This window comes from Orcinus orca, chromosome 5 (genome assembly GCF_937001465.1).
Source record: "Orcinus orca chromosome 5, mOrcOrc1.1, whole genome shotgun sequence".
NCBI lineage: Eukaryota > Metazoa > Chordata > Mammalia > Artiodactyla > Delphinidae > Orcinus > Orcinus orca.
Genome location: NC_064563.1, coordinates 20,196,852 through 20,223,778, shown reverse-complemented (window position 1 = coordinate 20,223,778; position 26,927 = coordinate 20,196,852). Strand labels below are relative to the sequence as shown.

Here is a 26,927-nt window from a genome sequence, read left to right as displayed (position 1 = left end):
TTATTTTTATTCATGCCTCAGTACATATACAACATGCAGCCTGTAATAAAGTTTCATGAAACAGTACATCCCTGTATTAGCTATGATACTCTGGTAAATGAAATTTCCTTTTATTAAAAAAGTTCACCCAGGTCCACTAAATTGTTTTATTACCTACAGTTTTCAATACCCTCGATACTTAAAAATTGCTTTCCCATGTACTAAGATTGACTTTAAAATGCTGCCACTGGGACATAACATAAAATCTTTAATTAAGTTTTAAAGTTCCAAGGATTCTGGCTTCTGTTTTCTGTTCTACTTGAAGCAGGTAAGTATGGCTTTGCATACAAACACAGATTTTACCAGCCCTACCACCAGAATTTTCTAATGAAATAAATACAACTTATCTTTAAGCCTAAATAATAAATAAACATGTACATTTGTAATATGCCATAAATCAAAAGGTCAACGCTCTCGAACATAACCTAAAATAAGAGACGGAAACATGCCTTTGTACCACCATAACAAATGTCACAAAATTTCAGCTTTGAAACCATATACTTTTCCTGATTTTTCTTGGAACTTTTTATGTACTTAATTTTTTGTTTAAAGAATAGAATTCTTATCAGGTTTACTTCTTTGTTTCTCTATTATAGAAAAGAATATAAGGGTGGGGCTTCCCTGGTGGCGCAGTGGTTGAGAGTCCGCCTGCCGATGCAGGGGACACGGGTTCGTGCCCCAGTCCGGGAAGATCCCACATGCCGCGGAGCGGCTGGGCCCATGAGCCATGGCCTCTGAGCCTCCGTGTCCGGAGCCTGTGCTCCGCAGCGGGAGAGGCCACAACAGTGAGAGGCCCGCGTACCGCAAAAAAAAAAAAAAGAATATAAGGGTGGAGCAAGGTTAGAATGACTACTGGTAGTCTAAGCACAGAGAGAGAGGAAGTGACATTGACACTTAACATGAAGGAGAAAAACCCGCTAGGGTCCAGTAAAGCATGTTCATGATGATCCCCAAGTCACTGGAAAAGGTCAAATCGCATTTGGTGTCTTTTAATTGAGACAGCTAGGAAAATGGAAAATGTTTTAGAAAAATTTTTATCTACAATGACTGAAGTAAAATTTTTGGCATGTTTTTAAGGGGGAACTAAGCAATAAATATAAGGAAATTTCATTTTTGTGGCATATATCTTTCTGGCTAAGACTGGGTAATAGTTATCTTAGTTGTAGTTTAGTTTGATTAAACAAGTATTTATATGAGAGAGATTCTTGTAGGCTTGAGATATATACCAATAAACAAGGTAGTTCCTTAAGAAACATGAAGTCTGGCATTCATAATGCTCTAAATGTTATTTTTCACATCTCTTTTTTCAAGATGATGTCAGGCTTAGTTTTCTGATAATTAACATTTTTACTAAGATGCATGAAAAAATTATCTTTTGTTAATTTTTAAGGCAATACTTTAAAATATAAAGTTAGATTTCTAGTATTGTGATTTCCATTAAGGCAGCAGGATTTTGGTTTTATTATCTTTTTGAGAACAAGGATAGATTAGTGTACATTTATGTCATTAATGAAGTATGGACATCTTGACAGTGCAATCAGTTTTTTCTTCTTACAATGCCTCTTTTATTAGTGTTTTACCAATTCGTCCAGTCTGGAAATAAGATGAATTATTGTGTCATTCCCAGGGTTCCTTTTAGAACATGTCTTATTGAAGCCTCTTCCATTAGCAGTCCGCTATCTTCTGGCATACTGGCTATTTATAATAACAAGACAGCAGTCCCATATTTCTTTAAAACTCTTGGTTAGGTGCTACCTGGTCTGTGTAATTTAATTGCAGCTTATTTGTTGATTAGATGTAAACTAGTACATTTACCACAATTTGAGCTAATGGCTCCCTAATCAGTTTCCTTAAAAAGGCAGATTTGTAGTTCAATTCAGAAGGCCTTTTCATGCAATTTTCAGTGTTGATGGCTGTTTTAGAATTTAGGTTTGTTAACTGTGCCCGCTTTTTATTTATGAATCTTTGAGTTCTTTGCCTCCATCTGACAACGTGTTTGAGATTGCATTTTATGAATGTGAAACCTTGCACATGCATACTGAATGATTTAGGTCTTATTTCTGCCTCATGTGTTTTTGAAAATACCAGCTGCTGCTTAGTTAAAAATGTAATTTAATTTGACTGACACATGATTTTTATAGTTCATAACATGGATATATTTTCCTTGTTTGTATTCATAAGCCTGTTGATCCATATGTTAATGTGTTTCTTTTATTTAATTTCATTATTTAAAAAATCAATAACAACAACAAAAACCTTGGGGAAGCCTTCTTGTTAAAATTTTGAAAACATGTTTCTATTTTTTGTAATTCACATTTGTGCTTACAGAATTCCTTCCTATTTTAGTCATTTTCTATTTAAGTAATTTTATTATTTTATTAGAGAACAGCTTTTGATATTGATATAATTTTATATCATATTTATGGAACCAATTGCATTTTGGATGTGTGAAAGAAACAGTTTTCCTCAGCTGCTCAATGCAGTTTTAAGAATATAATGACTAGATTTAGTTACATAGCAGATTGTTGTAAATCCATTAATTTACATTCTTAACAATTTGCAGTTCAGAAAGCCTCTTGTAAAATTGATGATTATTTTGTCCCTTCTTACTGGAAAAATTCACACATAGACTGCAGAATATTTAAGGACCCCATGAAGGCCTGTTTTGTAAATGGGAAGGTACATATAATGCGTAAGTATGTTGTAGGAAGGGGGACCCCTTCCAGGGACCAAGAGTGGACTCTTGTCTAACACTTAGAAATGAATTGTCTGAAGAGACACGTGCTGACAAAGCAAGAGAGTTTTTCGGGGCGGGGGTGGGGAGTGCCTGGGTGGAGAGCAGCAGGGTCAGGGAATCCAGGAGGACTGCTCTGCCATGCGGCTCACAGTCTTGGGTTTTATGGTGATGGGGTTAGTTTCTGGGTTGTCTCCGGCCAGTCATTCTGACTCAGGGTCCTTCCTGGTGACACATGCATCACTCAGCCAAGATGAATTCCATCAAGAAGGATTCTGGGAGGTTGGTAGGACATGTGGACTGGCGTCTCTTCTCTCCTTTTGACCTTTCCCGAATTCTTCCGGTTGGTGGTAGCTTGTTAGTTCCGTGTTCCTAACCAGAATCTCCTGTTGTGAGATAACTCATGCAAGTGGCTATTACCTTGCCTGGCCAGGGTGGGCGGTTTCTGTCAGTGCTTCCCCTAACAACTGTAAGGCACTATATAAGATAACAAATTGATATAAATACTAAGCAGGGAGCAGTTATATGGGTGCTTGGGACAGCATGTGGAACAGGGCATGGAACAGGACGGGCAGGCTTCATGGAGGTAATGGAATTTAAAGGGCTGATTAGGCGTTCAGAAGACAAAGCCTATTCCAAGCAGAGATGATAGCATGAGCAGATAGGTTAGAAAGCACCGGATCTGTTTGGATATCCATGAGTGTCCAGATCTCTGAGGATAGTGATTGTTTCTGATTCACCTTTGAGTTCTGCATTGTGCCCAACACACAATACCTTACTTGTTATGTAAATTCAGCAAACACTTACTGAACTGAACTATGTTTCTTTACATACACTTTATCATGGTTCCTGAGACCACCTACCCTGTATCTTAACATGTATCTTTGCTCACAAATATATATTTTTCAGGGAAACAAGTTAAATCATGTAATTTCAATGACTTTGTGTATTAGTTGGCTTTAAAAAGAAATGTAAAACTTAAGTTTTATATTAGGAGAGAACAACTTTTGATATAAATTTTATATTTCTTAAATTGTATCTCTGGAAACAGTTGTTTTCTGGATTTGTGAAAGAAACATTTCTCCTTAGTTACTTCGTTAGCTTTTTTTGGGAACAGTTAAATGGTCATTAAAGCATCAGATAAACTAATAGCAACCCCAACCAAGTATACTTTTGTTTCAGTAAAAGCTAAGTGGAGTCTGTTCTGCTATGATAATATAATGAATAAATAATAGGTTAATATATAAGTAATAAATAAGAAATAAAGTTTAGAAGCTATTCTATTCTTCTTGAGAGATTTTTTTTCCCCTCCCCTTGGAAAGCAGTAAAATCTACGGAGAAGAGGCTGTGGAGGCTGGCATTTTCTTAAATTTTAGTTGTATAACAAACAAAATCCACCTAAAAATAAAACATGCACACATCGCAAAAGATAGTAAACTTACTTTTTTGATTATTGACTTTTCTTTGCATGACTGCAAAACATTCCTTGTAACAATTTTGTTGGCTGGTTGGTTTTCTTGCTGTTATTCCCAACATTAGAGCAGTAGGTCCTATGTTGGTGAACTATTTATGCTATTTTAATTCATTAAAAAAAAACTGCCTTATTTTCTCTCTTGTGTTTGTAATGTTATAATATGAGCTATTAATTTAACCACATATTTTATAAATTTTCTCATTCTAGTAATATGTAATGAGTGCCTGTTCTGTCAGGATATTATTTCATAGGTTCTGTAGAGACTATAAAGATGAACAAAATATTAATTCTTTGAGGCACTGCAGATTCAGGGGTTTTTGGTGGTAGGATAAAAATATCCTGATTAATGCACATTATTGTCTCTTTCAGAATTCCAGCTTTCATTTATGAGGTAGTTGTAGAGAAGTCAGTGGTAATGTAGAAGAGAATTTTACTGTTACCTGATTGGGGTTGAATACATGAGCCTCATTTTTCTTACTTAGCATTCAAATCCAGTCTGCTGAACGCTTGGGCATTCCTTTTACTCTCAGGAACTCGACGTTTTGGGCTTTCCCTTCCTCTTTGGAGCTTGACTCAGGTCTTATCTTTATTGAATTACGGTAGAATTTTGAATCATTATTATGCTGATAACTAAAACAGAATTTCAAGGGTTTCTTACCATATTAAGTATCCAGAATTATATGTATATAGTTTTCAGAGTATTCAAAAGTATTTCAAGCATTCAAAACTATTTTTTATATATATATATATATATATATATATATATTTGCATACCCAATTTTCATTTTATTTAACCAGTATGCAAATAATGATCTGATCCTTCATTTTTACCAAACAGTCCAAAGGAGTTAGGTCTGGGTTTATTTTTATTTAAAACAGATTGTTATTTTAAAAGTGAGGTGTGGTAACATGTGTGGATACTTTTCAGATCTTTCATGTAAGAAAATCCTTCCACACATCTAGCCATATTCTTATGGTACGAAGCTTACTATTTTGGAGACTAGTTTTAGGAAAGATTATATAGCTAGTAGAACCAAAGTAAGCAACTTCAAGCTGGAGTTATTTTTAATTTTTTCAAAGCTTTAGAAAGGACTTTTAAAGAAAATCATTGATGATCATGCTAATAATAAGAATAGCTTTTATTTGATTCATTTCTATGTATCAGGCATGGTGTTAAGCATTTAAAAAATTGTTTTACATATGTGAAAAATATTGTTGCCATTCTCATTTTAAAGTTGGGGAAACTGAGGATTAAGGAAGAAAAAGAATTTGCCCAAGTTTAATGCACTCGTAAGTAGCAGAGGTAGATTTGACTTCTCAAGGGCTGACGACTCTCAAGAGCCTGATCACAAGTCTCTACCTCTTTAGAGCTAGACAGGTTTATTGCTTTGGATCCTTTTGGTCTGGTAGCTTGTGTCTCTGTCCTTTATTTGCCTCTCATTTCATTTAGTACCATGAGTGAAATCAGGAAGATATCTAAAGAAGTCCTTGATAATCAATTGTAAAACACATTATGTTTCAAGAACACACTTGAGATCTGTTCTTGTATATATACATAATCTAGTTCTAGTTGTATGTTATGGGCTCGTTGATTTAAGTTTGCTGAAGTTGCGGGGCCTATGACAAAGCACTTTCTTCCTCATATCACGAGTGTTTTCTGACTTGCAGGTTTTAAATGCACAGAGAGCAGGATACAAAGCAGCCATAGTTCACAATGTTGATTCTGATGACCTCATTAGCATGGGATCCAACGACAGTAAGTACAGGTATCACTTTTCTTCTCTCCTGTTTGACCAATCATTCGAAACTAAAACTTACCAGAATTTCTTTTCTTTTCTGTTTAAAAAGCAAAATTTCTTCTCCATCAGAAAGATAATTTCCAATTTATAATCCTCTTGGGATAAGTTTGTTCACAATATAAGTGGAGTTGACTTGTTCTTTGCTGAAGTTTGTCGCTGTTGTTTTTTAACCTATGTGTTTCATTTTATAGGATGTATTGATATTTTGGTAAAAAACCAAAGGAAAGCCAAAGCTTTAAATAAAGATAAGCATATTGAGTTAAGGATGCCATAGGAGAATTTTTGTGATTTATTTAGAGATTCACAACGTTAAATTTTAGGATATGCAGAAATACTAAGTAGCTACTGTATTCTTATGGAATTTCAAAGCCACATACTTGTGCTCTCTTAATGCCAGTTGGTTATTATTACTCCCTTAACATATATTGGCATGCCTGTAGCTTTCCATTCAAAATGGGAATGTCTTTCCTTATTCTTTACTAAATATTAGCTCGTAGGGAAAATGAGCCAATTTTAATGAAATAACTGGCTTTAATCAGACTGATTTTTAAGCTATATCCTTTCACTTACTTTAGTGAGAGTGTTAAAGGTGTCTTTTTATGTTAATGAGACTACTTTTGGACTCCACCAAAGGATGGGGCTGGTTGCTAGGAGAACTAACCAGGTGATTAGAAGGTTGGAACTTTCAGTCACACCCCCTGACCTCAGTGGCCAGTGGTTTAATCAGTCATGCCTATGTAATGAAGCCTCTGTAAAAACCTGAAAGGACAGGTTCAGAGAGCTTTTGGGTTGGTGGAAGCGTGGAGATGCTGGGAAAGTTGCACTCCTGGAGAGACCATGGAACCTCTGCACCCCTTCCCATACACCTTGCCCTATACATCTCTTTCATCTGGTTGTTCCTGAATTATATCCTTTTATAACAAACTGGTAATCTAGTAAATAAAATGTTTCTTTGAGTTCTGTGAGCTGCTTTCGCAAATTAATTGAACCCATGGAGTAAGGGTTGTTGGAACCTCCAGTCCATAGCTGGTGGGTGGGTCAGAAGCACAGGTAACAGCTTGGACTTGTGGCTGGTGTCTGAAGTGGGGGATGGGGATTCTTGTGAGACCGAACCCTTACCCTGTGGAATCTGATGCTATATCTCCAGGTAGACAATGTCAGAATTGAGTTGAGTTGTTTGATGGTGTGGGAAGATCCACACACACATTGGCAATTGGGTTCAGAGCCCAGAATACACTAAATAAATACACTGCCAACATTCAGGATTAAATATTTTGTTTTTGTTTTCCTTTTAGTATATAACAATAATACCTCTTGTTATTAAGTTGAATTGAGTCATATATGCAAGAAAGAGTTTGCAGCAAAGAGCAGCCCTAAAGCTATGGACTGATATACTCCATTGGAATGTATTTAGGACTTTAAATAACTGCATCCTCAATAGGAAATATTTTGGATTCCTTGACCAAAAAAATCTTTTTATAACATGAGACAGTATTTTTTGTTGTTGTTGAGTTGAACTCTTTTCCTTCTTACCCCTAATTTAATCTGGGGCAAAAATACAATATATAAAAAGTAAAATTTAGCGATAAGTCCATTAGTTTCTTTATATTTTAAATTATTATTTTAATCTTCTAGCTGATTAAATCATAACTGTAGAATGCATGAAGTACCCTTAAGAGGTTCTAGCATTTCACAAAAGGTTTGATAACCACTGTTTAGGAATTAGAGGACTTGATGAAGGGATTTTACTTATCAAATAAACTAGTACTGTTTTACTACAGATTTGACACAGTTGTCTTCTCTTCCTTTAATCACCTCCCATAAAAAACAATTATTATCCTACACAGTACCTCCCAGGCTAGTCACTTTTGTGACCTGTATACATTACTGGCAAAACAGAAAGTGTACACACTCTGAAAATAGGCCTGAATTCAAATGTGAGCTCCTACTTGTTTTGAATGTATAATTTTGAGCAAGTTACCTACTCTTTGTGTGTTTTGCTGAAGGCCTGGGCCTAGGTTTTAGCAACCCTCAAGACCTTCTCAAGGGTTCTGGGTTGAATACAATGATTAGTATTTGTAAACTATTTACTCTTTTGACACGCTTTTAATAAAAAATTTGCAAGATGAAAGTGTCAGTTCCCCTTAACACCTGTTTTGTCTTTGTACTAAAACCTTTTTGTGATTATCATATCAGTTCCTAAGGAAAGTGTGCTAAATATTAGAAGTAGCACATGACCATATAAGCCTGTTGTTGCTATGGAAATGTTCCAACTGAGTTATTATATTTCAAAGATTGTTCAGAATTTTGGTTCTTGACTTCATTGCTTGGATTACTTTCCATGACATTTTGCTCTGTCCTTGAGTGTGTATGTGTTTGAACATTTCATATATCCAACATGTTGTAAAGATCTTTACCATTTTCATCTTTGCTGTTACTTGGTAGAGGAAAGGAAAGCACAGATTTATTAAAAGAAGCATGTATCTATCGCTCTTTTTTAGGCTTAGATCATAGCCACATGTGTTCCCCTAAGAGCAGAGGTTCTAATATCTGGACACAAAAGGAAGTTTTAAAGGCCTCTTGCCAACATTTCACACAGGAATGTATCTGTTTCTTATTTCAGCTAGGACATAGGATGGATTAGCTCAGTGAGTCAATCACATTTGTCATCTTCAGGAGGCAGCAGCAGAATGTGGTGGGGAAGAATACAAACTTCAAGACCAGGAAATGTGGGTTTATTCCAAGTTAGTTGATATATGAACTGACCTGTGCTGCTGGAAAAGTCACTAACCTTTCCAGGCCCTTTATTTTCATCTGTAAAAGTGTGAATAATTTTAATTTTTATTTGACCTGACGAAGTTTTGAAGATCACATGAAAGAAGGTATATGAGAAAACCCATGCCATAGCAGAGTGGAAAGAATCTACATTAGGAGTCTCAGCCTCAAGTTTGGGTCTAGGCTGTGCAAATTTCTAGCTGTATAAATAGGGCAAGTTACCAGTATGGGTTTGTTTCTTCTCCTTTTTTCCTTGCTTTCTGCCTTCAACAAATATTTTTTGACAGGCTACTCTGCATCAAGCAGTCTTTTAGGCATCATGACTACGGCAGGAAATGATACAGTTTTAAGGCTTTGCTCATACTTTTCATTGAGGTAGCAGAATGCAGTAGTTAAAGAGTATGGTTTCTGAGTATTGCCTTACAAGGTTTGAATCCCAGCTCCACCACCTACCAGCTATGTGACCTTGGGAACATTACCTAACATCTCTGTGCCTCACTTTTCTGATATGTTAAATGGGGATGATAATAGTACTCAACTCACTGGTTTGTTGCTTATGACATATAAAACATCTAGAAGACTGCCTGGTTCTTAGTAATTATTTAATGGTTATTTAGCTGCTATTATTATTGCTGCAGTTATTATTGTTATTATTGCATTCTAGGGTGGAAGAGAGGAAATGAACAGATAATCAAAGAGGTATGGTATATGTCAAGTAGTGGTAAGTGCTATGAAGAAAAACATGCCAGGTTAAAGGGATACATAGTGACAGGGATGAGAGGAGGATAGCTCTTCTAGATAGGGTGATCAGAGAAGGTTGCTATGAGGCTTTGACATTTGAGCATAGGTCTAAAGTGAGAGGCTGAGCCATGCAGATTTTTGGAGGAGGATATTCCGAGGAAAGGGAACGGCAGGCAAATGCAAATGCTCAAAGATAAAGCATACTTGGTGTTTTCAAGGTGTGGCAGAAAATCACAGTGGCTGGAGTAGAATGAACAAGGGAGGGAGAGAGTTGCAGGGGATGAAGTTGGAGAGGGAGCCAGGGACTAGATCATGTTGGGTCTTGTGGGACTTTGGGATTTGTTTTACATGGGTTTTAAGCAGAGGTGTGAGGTGATCTGACAGATTTTAAAGGATCACTTTGGTTGTTCTTTGGAGAATAGACTGAAGGTGAGAGATGGGCAAGAGTGCCAACTGAGAGACCAGTTAGAACATCGGTGCAGCAGCCGGGCAAGAGGCGATGGCAGTTTGGAGTATTAGCGGTGACTGTGATGGGAAGTGATAGGATTATGGATATATTTTGAGGTTGATAGGGTTTGATATAAGGAATAAAAGAAGGGGAGGAGACAAGGAAAACTCCAAGATGTTTAACTTGAGAAACTAGGTGAATAGTTAGTTACAGAGATGAGAAAGAGCAGAAGTAGAACTGATTAATGGAAAAGAGATATTGAGGATTCCGTTTGAGAAACATTAAGTTTGAAACATCTGCTAGGCAGTCAAATGGGAAAACTGAACCGGCAGTTGGACATGTGCATCTGGAGAGGTTGGGGCTGGCTGCTTCAATTATAATCTGTCTGTGATACGATAATACTACTTGGCACGCATACTTCACAGAGTTGTTTTGTGGATCAGAATTAAGATTTCGTGTTTTTAAAGTATTTTGTGAACTAAAACATTTGGTTTTGTTTTCAGTAGATAACTGATGTTGCAGAGTCTCCAGGATGGCTGTTTATATTTGTGTACATCATTTCCCCCTTCTTAATCTTCTGACTAAAGTGAGGAGCTTTTAACATCTCATTAGATATCATAACTCAGGGAAGTTATGTTGCTTCCAATAATTCTAAGCCAGTAGTTACAAGCCAAAAATTCCTCCTCGAGTTTATCAGAGTATCTTCATGAAAGAGTAAAGCATTTTACAAAGGGTATACAATTCCAAGTTTTAATTATCAAATAAATTAAAATTTAAACTTATGTGAAAGAGAAAGATCTCTTAGCATGACAGAAAATTTCTCCCTAAAATATATATGGTTATATAACAGTACCTCTGTAGCTATTAAAAATTATGAGGTAGATGTTTATTTATTGACATGACAGGATATCTGAGGTATACCATTGAGTGGAAAAAGCCTATACTTTTTCCCCATTATTAGATGATCCCATTAATACAAAAATTTAAATATTTATTGATCTTAGTAATATAAAGATAGTGATTAAGTGTTCCTCTGCTAACCACTTTCGTTCCTTCCCTCTTAGGGTTTATATGATATGGGCATGTGTGTATGGGTGTGTGTGAGAGAGAGACAGAAAGAGAGAGAACGTACGGAATGAATGATTTTATTTGCATATATCCAAACAATCTGAAAACGAAAAAAAAAAATGTACTAAGGATACCAAGATTTTAAAACTTTAAAACTTGTCTTTATAAGAATTAAAGAAAAATACGTTAGTGGTTGCCGAAGTTGTGGTGAGGGTTGACTATAAAGGGGCATGAGGGAATTTGGAGGGATGATAAAACATTTTTTTATCTTGATCGTGGTGATGCTCACATAATTGTATGCATTTGTCGAAACTTAAAGAACTGTTTATATTGCTTCAAATGAAAGCCTTGTCTTTGGGTGGGAAGGATTATGGCTGTGTTCTGTTCTTCTTTACTTGTATCCACCCCCCCCTTTTAAATAAATAATTAATATACATTTTTTAAAGAAATGTAGAACAAAGTTTTTGCAAAAAATGTAACAAAAGCAGGCAAATGGACTTCCTCTAAAGCCAAATCTGTTAAAATAACTCGCAGTTAAAAATATGGCTGCTTTTTCTATAGGAAGAGTAAGATGATATTTTTTATTTCTCGAGTACTGGGTAATTTTTGCAAAGTTCTTTTTTTGTTGGCATTTGATTTTAGTTTTTTTTTTACCATAGATGTAAAAGTAAACTTTCGTAGGACACGAATCAAAACACAATGCTTTATCATGAACTCCAGGCTTAGGAGGAAGTAGAAATTTACCCAGCTTCCCTATCCTGTGCCCTTTCGGAACTGTCAGCCCTTCACTCTGTAAAGCCTTAGATGTGTGGTGTCATTTTTCAGACTGTTGTAAAATGGTCTTTTCTTACATTCTTTGGCTTACACCTCTCGTGGGAATGGGTATGTAAACAAAAAGCTTTTTTCACTTTTTCATTTAGGAATTAAGTTATGAGTGGAAAAAACACTTTACATTTCTTCCTCTTCTTCCTTTCTAATAGTTAATTATGTTTGTAGAGGAATAAATCAAATAAATCAAATGGAAATAATCAAAATAGGAGTTATATTTCAATCTCAGGACTATTGAGGTAGTGCGGTAATGTTATATGCAAAATGTTAGCTTTTGTTATTGTAAATGTAATAATGTTTCTCAGCCATTTTGATGATGGTATAAATGTGCAATCTGGAAAATCAACTAATAGATAATTCAAGTTGATTGTAATTATTTCCAGTTGTATTTGCTGTTATTATGAAGAAGGTTAAGTTGATTTTACACTAAGTATGGGCTTTGAAGAATAATTTTATTATTGTTTTATACAGTTGAGGTACTAAAGAAAATTGACATTCCATCTGTCTTTATTGGCGAATCATCAGCTAATTCCCTGAAAGATGAGTTCACGTATGAAAAAGGGTAAGTAATGGATATAAGAAATAATCATGTAGCTAAAAATTATTGTCTTTATTAGGGTAGAATTATATAAGATTAGTTGTAATCAAAGTTCTGTTTTAGAATGTACTCTATCGTGCTAAATTATATCTTCTTATGTCATGATTTTAAGACTTACTGTATTGTACTGTTTGTTCTGTGTAGGATTGCATATTGCAAATACATTTATGCTAGAGGGATTAAGCCACCCATGTTACTAAAAAGATAAAAAAACTTTCACTTTTATAGTTTAATCAAACTATTGGTATTTAGAAGCAATGTGATTTACTTTCTTTTTTTCGGCTGTGTTGGGTCTTAGCTGCAGCACGCAGGATCTTTCGTTGGGGCGTGTGGGCTCTGTAGTTGCGGCACGTGGCCTTATTTGCCCTGCAGCATGTGGGATCTTAGTTCCCTGACCAGGGATCAAACCCGCATCTGTCCCCTGCATTGGAAGGCAGATTGTTAACCACTGGACCATCAGGGAAGTCCCTGATTTACATTTATATGATACTTTTCATTAAGACATGTTTGTATTTTATTAAAAAGAAATGTTATTTTATAAACAAAGAATCCAAAACACAGTGTGTTAAGTGACTAACTTTTACAAACACAGAAAGTTTGTTTTCAAGTTTAAAAAGTTTGATTTGGAATTAGAAACTTCTTATGGAATATCTCCCCCAAACCTCATTACCATGGTAACAAATAGACTGAAACTAACTTAAGGCACAACTGTCTTATCTTATATAGAAATAGTGCAATTAAATTAACACTTCAGAGCTTCTTCCATGAAACAGCTCCCCAAAACATAGTGGACAGGAACAGCCTTTTGACTAAGAGGAACAATAACAACAGTATTAATAATAAAAGCAGTAGTATTTATTGAGGAATTAGCAAGTGCCAGGCACTCATGAAACGAGGCCTTTACATTTATAATTCTCACAACAACCCTCTAGAGGTTATTATTATCTCTTACTATCTACATTTGCCAAAAGAGGAAACTGGCACAATGAAATGGAATTCTAATTATTTAGGGGGGAAGAAATCCAGGAATATTTGAGTTTGGATATGAATAAAAGAAAGAGAGGGAAAGATTTTTTTGTTTATGATTTTTGTCATTTTCCCTATACAGTTTTGATATTTAAAATACTGTTCACATATTCTGCGCTCAGAAAATTTTTATTATGTTAGGGAATATAATTTTGGATGTTGTATTAAAAATAGTTAGGCAAGATGGTATTTTGTCAGCCATATTTATGTAGTTAATGGGAGGTGGAAAACTACTACTTGCTTTTACCTCAGTATTATTGCTTCATTTAGAAAAAGTCTGTATATTTTAATATGTATTTTAAAGAGTCTTTTTTTGTTTTTAATGGTAAAGTCATATCTTTTTACATTAAAAAAGTAATACATATTTGCTGGTAAAATGTGGAAAAATTCAGAAATATAAAGCATTTAAACAAAAGTCCCTATGATACTATTCTCTAACAACAGCTACTGTTTTTTAAAAAGCTTTTAATTTTTTTTCTGCATGTTTGAATACTGACATTAATTAGGGATAATGTGCTCGTAAAATAGTACCATACAATACTTAGTATTTTGTAACATACTTTATTTACTTAATATTAAGACCCTTCCCGTGTTAATGCAAGGCCGCAAAATCCCTTATCCCAACTGTTGGGGACAGATGTAACATGGAATTTTAACATTTTCAGATTTTTAAGTTATGTAACATCCAAATAGGATTTGAGGCAGCATCCCATAATCACATTACATATATATCTGCAATAAATGTATGAGTATTTTATCATGTCAGTTAGGTTCAGGTTGACTAGCAAATGAATTGCAAACATTACTTTTTAAAGCTTTTTAGGTTTCAGAATTGTGCTTAAGGGATTGTGGACCTGTTCTTACTGATTTGCCTCATCCATCTGCTGGCTGGCTGGCTGGTTGGTCTGCCTGCCTGCCTACCTACCTACCCATTAATTTATTCTACTGTTTAAAAGTAGGGAGGTGAGTAGAATGAATCTGATCCTTCAGTTTCAGAATTATCAACTCATGGCCAATTTTGTTTGGACTGTCCGCTCTGAAGCGCCACCCGCCACTTTTCTTCCCCACACTGTGATTATTTTAAAGCAAGTACTATATATCCTATCATCTCAACTGTAAATATCTCAGAATATATCACTAGAAGATAGGTTATATATAAAAAATATAATGATATTATCATTATTTTACCTTTTATTTTTAAAGTAAACATTAATTCAATATCAACCCATATTTCAGTCTTTAGATTTGTTTCTGAGCAAATCAGGGCATGTGATCACCCTATTTTTAATCCATACACTTGCTATGACTCTTTTTTTTTTCCTAGTCATTTATTTATTGAAGCAACAGGGTCATTTGTCCTGTACAATTTTTACCACAGTCCAAACTTTCCTGACTGCATCCTTGGTGTATTGCCTAGAGTATTCCTTTGTTATTTATTTTCCCTGTAAATTGCTCATTAGACCTAGAGGTTTGTTCAAATTCAAGTGTGCTTGGGGGGCCAGGAGGATAGGTGAGGCAAGAGTAATTTATGTGTGTTATTATGTATTTCCATCAGGAGACATAATATTTGGTTCTCTCTTTGCGAGGGCAGCAATCATTAATGATCATTGTCTAGATCCATTTAGCTCTTTAGGATTTGCAAGTAATCTAATTTTATAATTCCTTCTTCATTTATTAGCTGAAATACTTCTATAAAGAGGACTCACACCTTATCAATTATTTGATTACCTTGATGTACAGTCTGTTTAGGAAAGATAGGATAAACATTTGATTCTTTCCCTTTATTTACTGTTTTTAAAATGATTTGGTTTGCTAGCATCTTCCCAAGATGATTGAATATATATATTTAAAGTATTTTTTTTGAATTTTTGAATTTTATTTATTTTTTTATACAGCAGGTTCTTATTAGTTATCCATTTTATACATATTAGTGTATATATGTCAATCCCCATCTCCCAATTCATGATGGGGGTTGGATAACAAAACAGACAAGGCAAGACCTCCTGTGTCAACAGAGGGGTTGGGAAATTAGAGATTACTGTTACTGTTAGATTATTATTGAAGTTAGAGTTTAGGCCTAACACCTGGTTTGAAAGTAACCTGGGAACTCATGCAAAGGAGAATGAGACACTATTTCCTAGGTTGCTTAGGACTCTGCTTCAATGATGGAGTCTTAGCTGCAGAGCACATGGAATGTACTATATTGAGGGGTGGACATGGAGGTAGTATGGGAAGATTCTTACTAAAAGCTGTTTAAATATCTCCTCCTTCAAGTACAGATTGATCTGGGGTTAGGACAGGGATGAGTCTGCAGCCTCAGCTGTGGGAACCTGGGCAGAGGGAATAGAAATAAAGCTGGGAGACTGATATTCTGTTGTAGTTCTCCACCCTGTATCATCGCCGTCACCACCTTCACCATTAGCAATTTGGTTAAGAAAACGCAGTAGACTATAAACTGTCTCGTTTATATAGCCTGCTATATCTCAAACCATTTTAGTTTACTGTCAAGATATACTGTGAAGATCTTTAAAGGGTCTGCAGTTGATAGACGGCTCTAAGTATCTTAAAAGCTCAGTGTCCGTATCTCTATCTATATATAGTTTAATCTGGCTTCTAAACCCTAACAGTGTTAATTTATAGCAGTTTGGTGGAAGTAGTTAGGGAGGTTGCAGAGGATCAGCATCTCATTGAAAGGCTCTTCTACTTAAAAGTGGCACCATTCGTTACTGTAACTCAGCCGTGGCCCTGGGGCAGTTTCAGAGGGTTTGTACCAAGAACAGGGACGTTGTTTACAGAGCTGGCCTCATGCTGGAAGAGATGGTATCAAATAGAGCAGCCCAGGCTTGCTTTTCTCTTTTTTATACTGATGATATATCAGTCACTTCAGTATTTTATATAAAGTTACAAAAATGCATATAAATCTTTTGTCATTCTGCTGGAAAGTGAAGTAAAAAGCTACTTTTAGCAATGTTAGCAGTTTTTGGAAAATATTTAAATTATTGGGGGAAATTCCTGGTATTTCGTTTTTTTGTTCTTCTTTTTGTTAAAGATTGATGGAGCTCTTTGGATGTGAATAAAATTGTTAATAGCATGAAGACTTAAAAATTGCTTGGGAATAGAAATAATTTGTTTTCATGTTATTTTTCTTGAGTACTAGGGCATCCTAAGCATTTCTGCATGGGGGAAGGAGTCAACTTGTTTTCATTTCCTTTTACGTTGAGAAGTTTTGTTTTGCATTTAACCCTTGTGTTATGAAGTACCTGGAGTCGCTACTTAAAAAACCAGCCAGCAGTGGGTAACGAAGTAGTGTTGCTAGCACCATACTAGTTGAGTTGCACAGGAATATTATGGAGAAATCAGTCATCTCACTGACCATTATACAGACCCTTCCCTAGACTGAGGGTATTTTCTATTGCAGGATTTTGCTGCCATGTAAAATTTGCTCACGCAACACAGATAGTGTGCTTATTCTGTTCCGTTTCATTTCATGAGTCCCGGTGAATTTTTATAATAGCAGTATTGTATGGTTAATAACCATATAACCGTATTAACCATGGTTAGTAACAGAGGAGAATAAATCCTGTGGTACTCTCTACCCCCCGTCCCCGCACGCAACATACACATTTTTGTAGGTTTTTTTTTTTCATTCAAGCTGTGGAGAAGGTTGAGAAGAGAGAAGCTACAACTCCTGTGAATTCTGTTGCCGGTTCTTTCATTCCATATCTCACAGATGAATGTGGAGTACAGGGGTTATATCTGTTGTACTTGGTACAACAAGCTCATGTGACGCATAAAGGGAACGGGGAGTATATTTTCGTCAGTAGTGGCTCCAGAGATTTTTTTCATGGGAGAAACTGATGAACAGTGATTTGGTTGGGGAGGGGGTTCTTGCTGGCATGCTGCCCGAGGCACTGCCATTATTTAAATGCTGATTTTGCATGTAAAATATGCTAACTTTTACTCAGGTTACTAAATTCGGTAAAGACGTGTTTCCAGGATGGACACAGTAAGTATTGATTGGCTGATTTCCTCTACCCAGTCTAAAAGTTTCTTTTAATTATATAGGCAAATTATTTTGGCCGGTACGTAAACTTGACTTAACATTGGAAAAAGCATCCCTTAAATTATTAGAAATCATATGTTAGAAAATGAGATGTGTCTAGTGGATTGAATTGTAATGTCTAAATGCCTTTTTAAAATATTTTTGTTTTCAATTAATATCATAATTTGGCAACTTTTAATACTTCCCAACTATTAATTTTTCTTTTCTTCCAGGGGCCACATTATCTTAGTTCCAGAATTTAGCCTTCCTCTGGAATACTACTTAATCCCCTTCCTTATCATAGTGGGCATCTGTCTCATCTTGATAGTCATTTTCATGGTAGGTAAAATAATTTTAAATACTTTTTAAAAAATAGTATGAATGGCTCTAAAACACACTGTATAGAAGACTTACATAAAAGAGTACGTATTGTATGAGTCCATTTATATGACCGGTTCTGGAAAAGGCAAAGATAATCTGGGTAGAAAAAAAATCAAAACAGTGATTGCTTTGGGGGGCTAGAGAGGGATGGGGAATTTACTCAGAAGGGTATAAGGGAATTTCCTGGGGAGTGAGAGTCACGTTCTGTATCTTGAGAGACGTTTGGGTTGCGCAATGTCCGAATCACCAAATTCATACTTAAATTTTGTGCATTTCATTGTATGTAAATTTTACATAAAAAGAAAAAAAGAACTAATAAAAAATGCTAAACTCTTAAGTAATGAGTTTATATGCTGAAGTATTTGAGGGGAAGTATACTGATATCTGCAGCTTACTTTGAAATGCATTGTAAAAAATAAAGAGAAAAAGATGTATTGATGGGCAGACAGTGGGATTCTCTTAGGGTTTATAGAAGAGGTTTCTAGAGGCTACATGGTGTGTGATATCAAAACAAACTGAATGCAGAAGCAGATATGAGAATCCCTCTGTATTCTATTAAGATAGATATTAAAAGAGATTTACAAAGATATGAAACAATCCCATTATTGTCTCTAACCTTTTTATTTTTCATAAAGAGTATCTATATTAACATCCAGTGAGTTTATTATTGTATTGAATTCATAGATTAAAGATTAAACACTGTCTTTGAAATATTTAGTCTTCCTATGATGTTGTGGGCTTTCTTTTAATTTGTTTTGGTTTTTCATATACATCAGTTCAATAATTTTTTTCTGTAAACATTTTGCATGTATTTTGTTAGACCTTTTTGGAATTTCATTTTCTAATTGGTTATTACTAGGGTATAAGAACATTGTTGATTTTTTAAAATAAACTTTTAATTTTGGAATAGTGTTAAGATTTACAGAGAAATTGCAAAGAAGAGAGTTCCTGTACATTCCTTACCTAGTTGCCCCCATTGTTAACATTTTACTTTACCATGATACATTTGTCAAAACTAAGAAACTGACAGTGGTAACATTACTATTACTAAATTCCAGACTGGATAGATTTTACGTTTTTCCATTAATGTTTTCTTTCTGTTCCAGGACCCAGTCCAGGTTACCACATTGTTTTAAATTATCATGTATTCCCAGTCTCCTGATCTCTGAACAGTTTCTTAATCTCTCCTTGTTTTTCATGACCTTGACAGCCTTGAAGAGTCTTGGCCAGGTATCCTGTAGAATGTCCCTTAATCTGATATTTTTCTTATGATTAGATTGGGTTGGTTATAGGTTTTTAAAAAGAGTATCAGCAAAGTCAAGTGCCCTTCTCATCCTAACATGCCAGGGGGTACATGATATTTGCATGACATCACCGATGATGATAACCTTCATCCCTTGGTTTAGGTAATGTTTGCCAGGTTTTTCCACTCTAAAGTTAATATTTTTTCTCTTTCTCTATTCTATTCTTCCTTTGGAAGTGAGGCACTAAATATAGCCTGTCCTAAAAGTGGGGAGGAGCAGGAATTAAGCTCCACTTCCTGGGAGTAGGGAAGTATCTACATTTATTATTTAGAATTCTTTTGTAAGAAAGATTTGTCTCTTCTTGGCATTTATTTGTTCAGTCATTTATTTATATTAGTTTGTACCCTGTATATTTATTTTATACTTTGGGTAATAATCCAATACTACATTCATTTTTGTTGTTTAAATTATTTGAGCTTTGACGATTGGGAGCTCTGCAGGCTGGGTCTTGGGTCCCTTTGATTTGACCCATCCTTTTGTTTTGTAAGTACTTCTTTAGTGTTTGGTACTATAAGAAACTCCAGGCTCATTGTTTATTTTTCTGCCCCAGCCCTGGAATCAGATATTTCTCCAAGGAGCTCTGCTTTTTTTAATTGAAGAGTAGTATTTAGAGACCAACATTTGGACACCGGACATTATTGATTTTTATATATTAATCTTATCTCTGCAAACTTACTGAGTTCTCCTATTCTGTAATTTGAATTTGTTGATTCTCCTGGGTTTTCAGTATAGAAGCAAGGATGGAAAGTTAGAACAACAAACAACAAGCAAAAAGTACCCTTGGCAAATTAAAAGTAAATACCCTTAAGCCAATAAAGATTAATGACTAAAAACTTAAAATGAACATCATAAAATACTGAATTATTAGAAGCCTTTCCATGAAAGTCAGGAACAAAAAACAAAGGATGCCTGTTGTACCTCCTGTTTAACGTTGTGCTATATTTTCTGGTAAAACAAAAAAAATGGTATAAGAATTAGAGATAAACTAAATTTTTATTTGCCTTTTTTCTTTTAAAATAATGAACGGGTACTGCATTATATGTCTTTTTTTCTATCTGTTGTAATAATCATTGTTTTTTCTTTTACTCTATTGTTATGCTGGATTACATGAATTTGTTTTGTAAATTCTAAAAATCCTTGTATTTTGGGTATAAACTCTCTTTGATTATGATATATGAAGTTTGTCTTTGCATTTTGGGTTATTCAGATTTCTCTAATATGATCTGCCAGTTTTACACTTGGACATAGGTGCAAAAATCCTAAATAAAATATTAGCAATCTGAATGTCCAGGTAAGGGGAAAATTTTAGTTTTATGGGGCTAGAATAATCTTGACATCAAAACTAGACAATCCCTTGAGCACTGTTGGTAGGAATGTTAAATAGAGCAGTCACTATAGAAAACAGTACAGCAACTCTTCAAAAAAGTTAAACATAAATTTATCATATGATCCGACAATTCCACTTCTGGGTATATACCCAAAAGAATTGAAAGCAGGGAGTCAGATATTTGTATGCTTATGTTCATAACAGCATTATTTTCAATAAGCCAAAGGTAGAAGCAACCCAATTGTCCATTGATGGATGAGTAGATAAACAAAATGTGGCATATACATGCAATGGAATATTATTCAGCCTTAAAAAGGAAGGGAATTCTGACAGATGCTACCACATGGATGAATCTTGAAGACATTATGCTAACTGAAATAAACCAGTCACAAAAGGACATATACTGTATGAGTCTATTTACATGTGGTACCTAGAGTAGTCAGATTGAGACAGAAAGTAGAATGGTGGTTGCCACGGGCTGTGGAGAGGGGAGAATGGGGAATTACTGTTTAATGCGTACAGAGTTTCAGTTTTGGGACATGGAAAGAGTTTGGTGGATGGATGGTGGTGATGGTAGCACAACAACGTGAATGTACTTACTGCCACATACCTGTGTACTTAAAAATGGTTAAGATAGTAAATTTGATGTTAAACGTATATTTTACAACAGTTTAAAATAATTAGACAAGATAAAGCTAGCCCCATAAAAAAATTAAAGCTTTCTTTTATTTTCTACTATTGAAATAGTTTTTTTTAATGAAATTGGGATTATCATTTACTTGAATTTCTGGTGAAGGTTGCCTGTAAAATCATCTAGATCTGCTGATCTTTTTCATAATTACTTGGACGTATAAATGCTTGTCTACTTCATCATACTAAATTATATTTCGAAGAAATTGTCTATTTTGACTGTTTTCAAGTATTGTATAAAGTGATTTATAATATTTATATATTCAAATAATAATTTAAAGAGAATTCCTACTATATGTGGGATGAGTTCTATTTATTCATATCCATCCATGCCTTGCAAAATGTTGTCAGAAGTTTATCTTGAGGAACCAAGATGGCGGAGTAAAAGGACATGTTCTCCTTGCGAGAACATCAGAATCACAACTAGCTGCTGGACAATCATCGACAGGAAGACACTGGAACTCACCAAAAAACATACCCCACATCCAAAGACAAAGGAGAAGCCACAATAAGACGGTAGGAGGGGTGCAATCACAGTAAAATCAAATCCCGTAACAGCTGGGTGGGTGACTCACAGACTGCAGAACACTTATACCACAGAAGTCCACCCACTGGAGTGAAGATTCTGAGCCCCACGTCAGGCTTCCCAACCTGGGGGTCCGGCAATGGGAGGAGGAATTCCTAGAGAATCAGACTTTGAAGGCTAGTGGGATTTGATTGCAGGACTTTGACAGGACTGGGGGAAACAGAGATTTCACTCCTGGAGGGCACACACAAAGTAGTGTGCGCATCGGGACCCAGGGGAAGGAGCAGTGACCCCATAGGAGACTGAACCAGACCTACCTGCTAGTGTTGGAGGGTCTCCTGCAGAGGCGGGGGGTGGCTGTGGCTCACTGTGGGGACAAGGACACTGGCAGCAGAAGTTCTGGGAAGTACTCCTTGGCGGGAGCCCTCCCAGAGTCTCTCATTAGCCCCACCAAAGAGCCCAGGTAGGCTCCAGTGTTGGGTTGCCTCAGGCCAAACAACCAACAGGGAGGGAACTCAGCTCCACCCATCAGCAGTCAAGTGGATTAAAGTTTTACTGAGCTCTGCCCACCAGAGCAACAGTCAGCTCTACCCACCACCAGTCCCCCCCATCAGGAGACTTGCACAAGCCTCTTAGATAGCCTCATCCACCAGAGGGCAGACAGCAGAAGCAAGAAGAACTACAGTCCTGCAGTCTGTGGAACAAAAACCACATTCACAGAAAGATAGACAAGATGAAAAGGCAGAGGGCTATGTACCAGGTGAAGGGACAAGATAAAAACCGCAGAAAAACAACTAAATGAAGTGGAGATAGGCAACCTTCCAGAAAAAGAATTCAGAAGAATGATAGTGAAGATGATCGAGGACCTCGGAAAAAGAATGGAGGCAAAGATCGAGAAGATGCAAGAAATGTTTAACAAAGACCTAGAAGAATTAAAAAGCAAACAAACAGAGATGAACAATACAATAACTGAAATGAAAACTACACTAGAAGGAATCAATAGCAGAATAACTGAGGCAGAAGAATGGATAAGTGACCTGGAAGACAGAATGGTGGAATTCACTGCTGCGGAACAGACTAAAGAAAAAAGAATGAAAAGAAATGAAGACAGCCTAAGAGACCTCTGGGACAACATTAAACACAACAACATTCTCATTATAGGGGTCCCAGAAGGAGAGGAGAGAGAAAAAGGACCCAAGAAAATACTTGAAGAGATTATAGTCAAAAACTTCCCTAACATGGGAAAGGAAATAGCCACCCAAGTCCAGGAAGCTCAGAGAGTCCGATACAGGATAAACCCAAGGAGAAACACCCCGAGACACATAGTAATCAAACTGGCAAAAAGTAAAGGCAAAGAAAAATTATTGAAAGCAGCAAGGGAAAAACGACAAATAACATACAAGGGAAATCCCATAAGGTTAACAGCTGATTTCTCAGCAGAAACTCTATAAGCCAGTAGGGAGTGGCATGATAAACTTAAAGTGATGAAAGGGAAGAACCTACAACCAAGATTACTCTACCCTTCACGGATCTCATTCAGATTCGATGGAGAAATCAAAAGCTTTACAGGCAAGCAAAAGCAAAGAGAATTTAGCACCACCAAACCAGCTCTACAACAAATGCTAAAGGAACTTCTCTAAGTAGGAAACACAGGACAAGAAAAGGACCTACAAAAACAAACCCAAAAGAAGGAAATGGTCATAGGAACATACATATCGATAATTACCTTATATGTGAATGCATTAAATGCTCCAACCAAAAGACACAGGCTTGCTGAATGGATACAAAAACAAGACCTATATGTATTCTGTCTAAAAGAGACCAACGTCAGACCTAGGGACACATACAGACTGAAAATGAGGTGATGGAAAAAATATATTCCATGCACATGGAAATCAAAAGAAAGCTGGAGTAGAAATACTCATATCAGATAAAATAGACTTTAAAATAAACAATGCTACAAGAGACAAGGAAGGACAGTGCATAATGATCAAAGGATCAATCCAAGAAGAAGATATAACAATGATAAATTTATATGCACCCAACATGGGAGGACCTCAATACATAAGGCAACTGCTAACAGCTCTGAAAGAGGAAATCGACAGTAACACAGTAATAGTGGGGGACTTTAACACCTCACTCACACCAATGGACAGATCATCCAAAATGAAAATAAATAAGGAAATAGAAGCTTTAAATGACACAATAGACCAGATAGAGTTAATCGATATTTATAGGACATTCCATCCAAAAACAGCAGATTACACTTTCTTTTCAAGTGCGCACAGAACATTCTCCAGGATAGACCACATCTTGGGTCACAAATCAAGCCTCAGTAAATTTAAGAAAATTGAAATCATATCAAGCATCTTTTCTGACCACAACACTATGAGATTAGAAATGAATTACAGGGAGAAATACATAAAAAAAACACAAGCACATGGAGGCTAAACAATACATCACTAAATAACCAAGAGAGCACTGAGGAAATCAAAGAGGAAGTTAAAAAATACCTAGGGACAAATGACAATGAAAACATGACGATCCAAAACCTATGGGATGCAGGAAAAGCAGTTCTAAGAGGGAAGTTTACAGCTATACAAGCCTACCTCAAGAAACAAGAAAAGTCTCAATCAATCTAATCTTGCACCTAAAGGAACTAGAGAAAGAACAAACAAAACCCAAAGTTAGCAGAAGGAAAGAAATCATAAAGATCAGAGCAGAAAAAAATGAAACAGAAACAAAGAAAACAGTAGCAAAGATCAATAAAGCTAAAAGCTGGATCTTTGAGATGATAAACAAAATTAATAAACCATTAGCCAGACTCATCAAGAAAAAGAGGGAGAGGACTCAAATCAATAAAATTAGAAATGAAAAAGTATAAGTTACAACAGGCACTGAAGAAATACAAAGCATCCTAAGAGACTACTACAAGCAATTCTGTGCCAATAAAATGGACAACCTGGAAGATATGGACAAATTCTTAGAAAGGTATAACCTTCCAAGAATGAACCAGGAAGAAATAGAAAATATGAACAGACCAGTCACAAGTAATGAAGTTGAAACTGTGATTAAAAATCTTCCAACAAACAAAAATCCAGGACCAGATGGCTTCACAGGTGAATTCTATCAAACATTTAGAGAAGAGCTAACACCCATCCTTCTCAAAGTCTTCCAAAAAATTGCAGAGGAAGGAACACTCCCAAACTCATTCTATGAGTCCACCATCACCCTGATACCAAAAATAGACAAAGATACTACAAAAAAAGAAAATTACAGACCAATATCACTGATGAATATAGATGCAAAAATCCTCAACAAAATACTAGCAAACATTATCCAACAACACATTAAAAGCATCATACACCATGATCAAGTGGGATTTAACCCAGGGATGCGAGGATTCTTCAATATATGCAAATCAATCAGTGTGATACATGATATTAACAAATTGAAGAATAAAAACCATATGATCATCTCAAGAGATGCAGAAAAAGCTTTTGACAAAATTCAACACTGATTTATCAGAAAAACTCTCCAGAAAGTGGGCATAGAGGGAACCTACCTCAACATAATAAAGGCTATATACGACAAACCCACAGCAAACATCATTCTCAGTGGTGAAAAACTGAAAGCATTTCCTCTAAGATCAGGAACAAGACAAGGATGTCCACTCTCACCACTATTATTCAACATAGTTTTGGAGGTCCTAGCCACAGCAATCAGAGAAGAAAAAGAAATAAAAGGAATACAAATTGGAAAAGAAGAAGTAAAACTGTCACTGTTTGCAGGTGACATGATACTATACATAGAGAATCCTAAAGATGCCACCAGAAAACTACTAGAGCTAATCAATGAATCTGGTAAAGTTGCAGGACACAAAATTAATTCACAGAAATATCTTGCATTCTTATACACTAATGATGAAAAATCTGAAAGACAAATTAAGAAAACACTCCCATTTACCATTGCAACAAAAAGAATAAAATACCTAGGAATAAACCTACCTAAGGAGACAAAAGACCTGTATGCAGAAAACTATAAGACACTGTTGAAAGAAATTAAAGATGATACCAACAGATGGAGAGATACTATGTTGTTGGATTGGAAGAATCAATATTGTGAAAGTGACTATACTACCCAAAGCAATCTACAGATTCAATGCAATTCCTATCAAATTACCAATGGCATTTTTTACGGAACTAGAACAAAACTCTTAAAATTTGTATGGAGACACAAAAGACCCTGAATAGCCAAAGCAGTATTGGAAAAAAACAGAGCTGGAGGAATCAGACTCCCTGACTTCAGACTATACTACAAAGCTGCAGTAATCAAGACAATACCATACTGGCACAAAAACAGAAACATAGATCAATGGAACAAGATAAAAAGCCCAGAGATAAACCCACGAACCTATGGTCAACTGATCTATGACAGAGGAGGCAAGGATATACAATGGAGAATAGACAGCCTCTTCAATAATGGTGCTGGGAAAACTGGACAGCTACATGTAAAAGAATGAAATTAGAACACTCTCTAACACCATACACAAAAATAAACTCAAAATGGATTCGAGACCTAAATGTAAGACCAGACACTCTAAAACTCTTAGAGGAAAACATAGGAAGGAAACTCTTTGACATAAATCACAGCAAGATATTTTTTGATCCACCTCCTAGAGTAATAGAAATAAAAACAAAGATAAACAAATGGGACCTAATGAAACTTCAAAGCTTTTGCACAGCAAAAGAAGCCATAAACAAGACGAAAAGACAACCCTCAGAATGGGAGAAAATATTTGCAAACGAATCAACGGACAAAGGATTAATCTCCAAAATATATAAACAGCTCATGGAGCTCAATATTAAAAAAACAAACAACCCAATCCAAAAATGGGCAGAAGAGCTAAGTAGAAAATCTCCAGAGAAGACATACAGATGGCCAAGAAGCACATGAAAAGCTCAACCTCACTAATTATTAGAGAAATGCAAATCAAAACTACAGTGAGGTATCACCTCACACCAGTTAGAATGGGCGTCATCAGAAAATCTACAAACAGCAAATGCTGGAGAGGGTGTGGAGAAAAGGGAACTCTCTTGCAGTGTTGTTGGGAATGTAAATTGATAC

At 35.8% G+C, this 26,927-nt stretch overlaps 1 protein-coding gene across 3 annotated transcripts in view; it reads left to right on the top strand.

Annotated features, from left to right (window-relative positions):
• RNF13 (ring finger protein 13) overlaps nucleotides 1–26,927 on the top strand; it is a 137,270-nt gene that overhangs the window by 75,756 nt on the left and 34,587 nt on the right. For 2 of the 3 annotated variants that reach the window (XM_004278179.3, XM_033402746.2), the window contains exons 5-7: nucleotides 5,916–6,003; nucleotides 12,378–12,468; nucleotides 17,806–17,911. In XM_004278179.3, the coding sequence (XP_004278227.1) occupies nucleotides 5,916–6,003; nucleotides 12,378–12,468; nucleotides 17,806–17,911 (285 nt within the window). Of the gene's footprint in view, nucleotides 1–5,915; nucleotides 6,014–12,377; nucleotides 12,469–17,805; nucleotides 17,912–26,927 lie in introns of all 3 variants that reach the window. The other variant, XM_033402748.2, reaches the window with a different exon arrangement.